The sequence below is a fragment of the Mobula hypostoma genome, chromosome 11 (assembly GCF_963921235.1).
Source record: "Mobula hypostoma chromosome 11, sMobHyp1.1, whole genome shotgun sequence".
NCBI classification, from domain to species: Eukaryota; Metazoa; Chordata; class Chondrichthyes; order Myliobatiformes; family Myliobatidae; genus Mobula; species Mobula hypostoma.
This window is the reverse complement of record NC_086107.1, coordinates 114970030-114977529: the sequence shown is the minus strand read 5'-3', so window position 1 is coordinate 114977529 and position 7500 is coordinate 114970030. Positions and strand designations below refer to the sequence as shown.

The 7500-nt window shown below is 54.2% G+C and overlaps 1 protein-coding gene across 2 annotated transcripts in view; it reads left to right on the top strand.

Annotated features, from left to right (window-relative positions):
• The window catches only part of LOC134354153 (integrin alpha-M-like), a 54746-nt gene that overhangs the window by 22039 nt on the left and 25207 nt on the right, over positions 1-7500 (top strand). For both annotated transcript variants that reach the window (XM_063062979.1, XM_063062978.1), the window contains exons 9-16: positions 214-358; positions 1398-1471; positions 2265-2391; positions 2799-2941; positions 3346-3483; positions 3827-4030; positions 4487-4617; positions 7294-7448. In XM_063062979.1, coding sequence (XP_062919049.1) covers positions 214-358; positions 1398-1471; positions 2265-2391; positions 2799-2941; positions 3346-3483; positions 3827-4030; positions 4487-4617; positions 7294-7448 — 1117 coding nt within the window. The remainder of the gene's footprint in view (positions 1-213; positions 359-1397; positions 1472-2264; positions 2392-2798; positions 2942-3345; positions 3484-3826; positions 4031-4486; positions 4618-7293; positions 7449-7500) is intronic.

Genomic DNA, 7500 nt, shown 5'->3' with positions numbered 1-7500 from the left:
TTCTGTTACACCCCGCATCCACTGCAAACAAGTCCCTCCTGGGTTACTCTAGCCAATGCCTTCTGTTGCCCCATACACGCTATATCTGCCTATAAGCCTCTCGTTTGTCTCGTTATGCAGTGCTTCCTGCTAGTCTAACTACTACTCATCCACTGCACCATCCCAGAAAGTGCTTGTAACTCCCCTCAACAGTTGTCCTTTTGCCTTCCGAAGGTGGGGTCTGCGTTCAACAGCTATCAAGCGGTGCAGGAGCTCGAGACGATCGCTTCACGGAAGGACAATGTTTTCCAGGTCACTGACTTTAAAGCTCTGGACAGCATCAAGAATCAACTGCAGGAAAAGATATTTGCAATTGAAGGTAGCCAACACTATTTAATCAAACTTAAAAGAGTTGTACAAAGTCATGTCATTGTGGAGGAACAAAGGGACCTTGGGGTCCACGTCCATGGAGCCCTCAAAGCGGCGGCGCAAGTTGATAGGGTGGTTAAGAAGACATATGCTGCGTTGGCCTTCATTAGTCGGGGGCTGAGTTCGAGCGCCGCGAGATAATATTGCAGCTTTATAAAACTCTGGCCGCATTTGGACTATTCTGCTCTGTTCTGATCGCTTCATTATAGGAAGGATGTGGGCGCTTTAGAGAGGGCGCAGAGGAGATTTGCTAGGAATCTGCCTGAATTAGAGTGTGTCCTATGAGGATAGGGTTAGTGAGCTAGGGTTTATCTCTTTGAACAGAAGGGGGATAAGAGGGGTCTGCATAGAGGTGTATAGGGGTTGTGTGAGGCATCGTTAGAGCGAGCAGCCAGCTCCTTTCTCCCAGGCGGCAATAACCAACACCAGTGGACATGCTTTTAAGGTCAGTGCAGGAATATTCAGGCATGTAGGTCTTTGACTAGGAGAATGGTGACTGCCTGGAACACACTGCTGGAGATGGTGATAGTGGCTGATACAACAGATACATTTCAGAGACTCCCCCCATTCCCTGAACCTCCGTGCAGCCTTCGAAACGGTAGAGGCGACGTGCATCGGAGGCGCAGTCCGTCCGGTGAACGCTGGTGCGGTTTGTGCACGGAGCGATCCGCGGTCATTGTATGCTGGTGGTAGAGGGGAGGAAAAATTTGTGTGGGGGAGGAACCAGCTGTGTGGGCTGCTTCACCCAAGATGTTGCCGAGTTTCTCGAAAGTTCAAGGAGGACAGGAGCTGTGGTGGACGTGGTATGTACGGACCAAATCCACCTCGCGAAGTGACTGAAGTGCCCCTCTCACACTCTGACCCCCCTGGTCAGGAAATTTGGCGAATGGTGTGTAACTGGACAAATGAGGGTATCCCTGACATATCGACACCCACCGTCGGTTCGCCTCCCCCAGGGTTGACTCTCCCGCTTGTGGTCTCTCCCGCAGGGACGAATCAGAAGGGAGTCAGCTCGTTCCAATTGGAGATGGCTCAAGAAGGAATTAGTTCGTTGGTGACGTCCGTGAGTGGAAATAAGCACTTTCTGGGGGAGGGTGGGAGGGCGGTAGGTGAAACGGTCATAGATCGGGGTGCGGGGATGTCCAAGGATAGAGTAGGGGGTTGGGAGCGCGGTAGGAGGGCAAGTGGAGGGGTAATGAAAAGGGAAAGACTTTGAAGAGAGCACATTGAGAAAGGAAGGTTGAGGGATGGGGCAAGAGGGAGAGGGGATGGGAGCTGAGGATAGCAGAGGGAGGGGCGCCAGGGAGGAAGCGAGCGCCGCGGGAGGAAACAGTAAAGGGGGAAGAGCGCTGACGAAGGAGGGGGCTTCGCGGGAGGAAACAGCGGGGAGTGAGGGCGCAAAGGAAGGAAGCTGTGCTACGGGGGGAAAGGGGAGGAGGAAGGGAAGGTGGGGAGGTGTGGAGCGATGGAGGAGCCGGTGAGGAGGGCGGGCTATAGAAGAGAGAGGAGGAGGTGAAGAGGCAGAGAGCGCTGCGGGAGGGGTGGTGAGAAGGAGGGCTGACGAGGAGAGATGAAGGGGACCTGAGGAGCGAGGCGAGAGGAGGATGCAAGAAGGAGGAAGCGCCGCAGGACGGGCGGCGAGGAATGAGCGATGTCGAGGAGGGACGGAGGCCTGCAAAGAGAGAGACGGGGAAGCAAGGGCACCATAGGGAGGGGCATTGAGGAGGGAGGGACGGCACGATGGGAGAGGCGGCAAGGAGGAAAGGAAGGAACAGGTAGGAAAGACCAAACCGACGCGCGCACCATTTCTTGACTAAAGTCTCACATCCTCCTTCCTTCCCCCTCCCTTCATTCAGAACGCTTTCGTCCTTGGGGCGGCTGGAGCGTACGACTGGTCGGGAGGGCTGTTTGAGTTCCGTTCGAACACCAAGGTCTTCATCAACGAGACTCGACGCAAGGAGGACATGAAAAATTCCTACCTGGGTGAGAGGGCGCAGTGTGAGGTAGCCACGGAAACGGGAAGGGGTGTAGAGATCACAGATACGGGGAAGCGTGCAGGGAAGGGAAGCGCCACCGAAACGGGCAGGAATGTGTGGGAGGAACCGTGTCACAGAGACGAGGAGTATTGTAATTGTAATCTAGGGTAGTCTGGAAAGGTCTGGGATAGTTAGCAACTGTCTGGAATAGTCGGAGACGGTCTGGAATGGTCTAGAATAGTTTGCCACAGCCCGGGATCGTCCAGCAAGGCCTGGGAGGAGATGAGAAAACTGGGAATTTCCGGGGGTAGTCAAGGAAATTCTGGTAAGGTTTTGGAAGACCGGGTTAGACCTGAGAAGAGCAAGGAGCTGGAAAACTAAGACAGTAAGACCAGCCCTTCTATGTCTTCCCAGGATACAGCTTGAAGGAGGCAAAGAGCCCGTCTGGAGCGTTTTACGTAGTGGGAGCCCCTCGCTACAAACACCGGGGCCTGGTCCTGGTCTACCCTCAGTCAAGGACACGATCGACATACACGGCGGAAATTGAGTGGGAGCAGGTGAAATCATCCTCTTTCTTCAACAACCCTCCCCCCTGTGCTTCTCCCTCCCTCCCGCTTTCCCTCTTCACCGCGTTGCCTCACCAACCCTCCCTTTCCCCTCCTCAGGAATCCTCCTCTGTGCTCACTCACTCACTTCCTCTCACCTCGCCTTCGACTACCCTGCGTCCTCATCCTCCCCGCCCCCCCCACGTTCACTACACAGTGCTCAACCAATCCCTCGCACCTCAAAGCCCCTTCCTCTCCTCTCTCCTCATCACGTCTCCCTCACCCTATCTTTTTACTTCCGCTCCCTCCCTCCGCGGGTCTCTCTCAACATCCTTCTCTCCCATTCTCCCATTTTGCCATTCCACCCCCCCCGCCCCCGCCCTCACCGAAGCACTAAGGACACGCTGTATTGACAGATCGGCGCGTACTTCGGCGCGGAACTGTGCCCGGTGGATCTGAAGGGAAATGGATTGACGGACCTGCTGCTGGTGGGCGCGCCCCTGCACAGGGGACAGGACACTGGGGGGACGGTACTTGTCTACAAGTTTCTACAGGTATGTCCAAGCTGAGGGAGAGGATGGAGAGAGGGGGAGGCGAGAGGGTAAGTGCAGAGGAGAGGGAGGTGGGGGAAGGGAGGAGGGCAAGGAGGAGGGAATGGAGAGATGTAGGGGAGGAAATAGAGGGAAGAGAGGGGAAGATGGACAGGAGGAGGGAGAAGGAGAGAGGGAGAGAGGAAGGAAGGGCAGGTGGGGAAGGAGGAAAGAGAGACGGAACGATGGGGAACGGAGGGTTGGAAGGAGGGATGACAGGAAGGAGAGAGAGAGGGACGAAGATGGGGAGAGTGACTCCCTAAAACTCTTTTCTCCGCTGTCCGTCCCCCACCCCCCCACCCCCCAGGGCACGTTGGACCTCCAAATGCGCTTGACTGGTATCCGGGGGGAGCCCCTGTCCCGGTTCGGGACGGCGATCGCCCAGCTGGGCGACCTGAACGGGGACAGACTGTCGGACGTGGCGGTCGGGGCGCCCCTAGAGGACGAGAAGAGAGGTGGCGTCTATATCTATCACGGGACGAGTACTGGGCTGAACTCGGTTCCCGCACAGGTCAGTCTGTCCCTCCCAGCATCCGTCTGTTCCTTCGTCCCTCGGGCCCTGTGACCGCCCACAGCCCAGTCAATCACTCTGTCCCTCCATGGCCCTTGCAGTTCGGTCTGCCTCTCGGTTCCCCTATCCTTCCCTCCATCTCTCACTCCCTCCGCCTTACTCCCTCTCCCTCAGTCCCTCGCTCTGCCCTCCCCTTTCCCCTCGCCGTCCTTCAGTCAGGCGGTCGCTCAGGTCAGTCTGACCCCGGTTGCTGGCGATTAGCTGTTTCCAGGTAGCGTTGCCTGTTATCGGTTGCTACGGAGAGCATTTTCCCAGCCAGTGCAGCCTTTAACCGGCTGGTAGGAAGCACCTGCTCCGGGGTGGTGCTGCCTGGAGCCACTTGCTCGGCGTGGCTCTGTCGCTAGGATGGTGTGTCTGATACCACTACCCAGATCTGTTCTCACTCCCTCCCGACAGCACATCCGCTCGTCCGCCGTGCAGCCCGGCCTCCAGTACTTCGGCCGCGCCATCCACGGCGCCCTGGACCTCAGCGGCGACAGTCTGGTGGACATCGCGGTGGGCGCCATGAACAAGGTCTTCCTCTTTCGGTAGGCGTCCCCCACATCTCCTCCGTCTGAGCTCAAGAGAGTTGGGGCCTTCACGTTACCGGGTGTGAAGTAGTCTGTAGTCTGTCTTGGTCCAATCACGTAGACGACAAGGGCAAAAAGTCTCACCGGCGCCTCTACCTCCATAGGACGATAAGGCGCAGGAGAAGAATTAGACCATTCAACCTATCGAGTGCTCCGCCATTCCATCGTGGCTGACTTATTATCTTTCTCAACCCCACTCTCCTGCCTTCTCACCGTAACCATTGACGCTCTTGGCTGATCAAGACCCTAACAATTTCGGCTTTAAATATATCCAGTAAATTTGTTTTCCGTAGCCGTCTGTGACTCTCAGGAGATTAAAGAAATTCGGCACGTCCCCGTCAACCCTCACCAATTTTATCGATGTATCGAAGACCGGAGGACTCGGCCTCAGAATAGCGAAACGTCCCTTTAGAACAGAGGTTAGAAGGAGTTTCTTTAGACAGGAGGTGCTGAATATGGGGAATCTATTGCCACAGACGGCTGGAGTTAAAGTCAGGGTCGCTGGGCAGCGCGGCGCGAAGGGCCAGCGGGGTTTATTCCGCGCTGTATCCCAATAAATACGTATTTTAAAAATCCTTGTGATTTTCTCTGGACTCTTCCAAGCTTATTAATATCCTTCTTGTAGGTAGGTGACCAAATCTGCACGCAATACTCCAAATTCGGTCTCATCAGCATCTTGTGCAACTGTGTATCTGTTACACTTTATTCCTTTCGCCAGGAAGAGCGGGATCTCCCAGTGGCCACGCATTTTAATTCCACTTCTCATTCCCATTCCCGTATGTCAGTATATGGCCTCTACTGTCGCAGTGACGCCACACTCAGGTTGGAGGAGCAACACTCTATATTCCGTCTGGGTAGCCTCCAATCTGACGGTATGAACATTGATTTCTTGAACTTGAATGCCCCCCTCTCTTTCACCGTTCCCCATTCCCATTTCCCGCTCTCACCTTATCTCCTTATCTGCCTATCACCGCCCTCTGGTGCTCCGCCCACTTTTCTTTCTTCCATGGCGTTCTGACCTCTCCTATCGGTTTCCCCCTTCTCCAGTTCTCCAGCCGTGTATCTCTTTCACCAATCAACTTCCCAGCTCTTTACTTCAGCCATCCTGGCTTCATCTATCAGCCTGTGATTCTTCCTCCCCCGCCCCACTTTTTTACTCTGACTCCTCGTCTTTATTTCCCCCCTCCAGTCCTGGTGAAGGGCCTCGGCCCGAAACGTCGACTGTACGTTTTTCCATAGATGCTGCCTGGCCTGCTGAATTCCTCCGGCATTTTGTGTGTGTTACTTGGATTTCCGGCATCTGCAGATTTTCTCTTGTTTGTGACTGGCCACTTTATTCGTCATTCCGTATTGTTCTACCTTGTTCTACCTCCTTGCACTGTGCAGTGAAATGATCTATCGTATTCAAAACAAGTTTTTTTCACTGTAAATGTGACAATAATAAACCAATTTATTAACTGGGGGATAGAAGTGATGAGGGAGATTCAGGCCCACACTCTAGAGGTCAGTTCTAGAGCGGGGTAGAAGCTGTCCTTGAGCCTGTTGGTACGTGCTTTTAAACTTTCGTATCCTCTGGTAAATCAGTTTAACGCCGTCACATGTACCGAGGTACAGTACGAAACTCGTTTTGCACAATCGATCAGATCATTACACCGTGCATTGAGGAAGATCAAGGTAAAACAATAACAGGATGCAGAATAAAGTGCAACAGTTGCAGAGAAAGTGCAGGCGGACAATAAGGTGAAAGGGCCACGATGAGGTCGATTGTCCGTCCGGCTTTTGTATTTTCTGCCTGATTGAGGGTGGGAGCGGAGAGAAACGAGAATGTCCGGGATCTGACCTGAACTGAGAAGTGTGTGATCCTTGAGGCAACAGAAAGCGTCGACAGAGTCCAAAGAGGGGAGGTTGATTTCCATGATGCGTCGAGTTAAGCGTTAACTCCCTGGGGTTTCTTACGCTGTGAGTAGAGCAGATACGGAACCACGCCGTGATATATTCAGATACGATGCTTTCTATGGTACATCAATACAAAAATTGGCGAGGCTCGACAGGTCCTCTTGCCGAATTTCTGCAGCCTCTTGAAGAATTAGAGGCGTTGTTGAGCTGACTTACCTGACTTCTACGTGCCTGGGCCAGCAGAGGCGATTGGTGACGTAAACTCCTGCTGATATAAACATCCCTCCTAGTGATGTAAACTCCTGGTTTGAAGTTCTGAAAATTCTCGAGCAGACAAGCACGGATGCACCACCCCTGGTGGTGGAATGGAGAGAGAAGAGGGAGGGAACGGGAGTGAGAAGGGAGTGGGCAGGGAGAAAGGGGCGAGACGGGTGGAATGGGGAGTGGAGGAGGGATGGGAGGGCGTTGGAGGATAGGAGTGGACAGAGAGGGACAGGTTGAGGAAGGACGGAGGGATGGTGAGGAGAAGAGGTGACGGATAGGAAGCGGGGGGTGACGCGGAGAGATGGGGGGAGTGGAACAGAGAACGGGGAGAACAGAGAGAGAGCGGGAAGGAGAAGGGGAGAGAAAGAGGGCGAGGTACGGCGAGAGGGATGGGGAGGGAGAAGGACCAATATATGGGAGAGAAAAAGACCGTCTGTGCTCTGTGCAGTGACGCGTGCCTGTCATCTTTCCTAGGTCACGCCCAGTTGTGGATATCCGAGTACGCATCACCTTCACCCCGGCCAAGATCAAGTTAAAGGACGTGGACTGTCCGGAGAACGCTCCAGCGAAACCCACCGTGCAAATGGAAATGTGTTTCACCCTGACAGAACTCACCAAGAAACTACCAAGTAAAAACACCAACCTGAGACAAAAAGCAATACCACCCTGGGGTTAGATCGC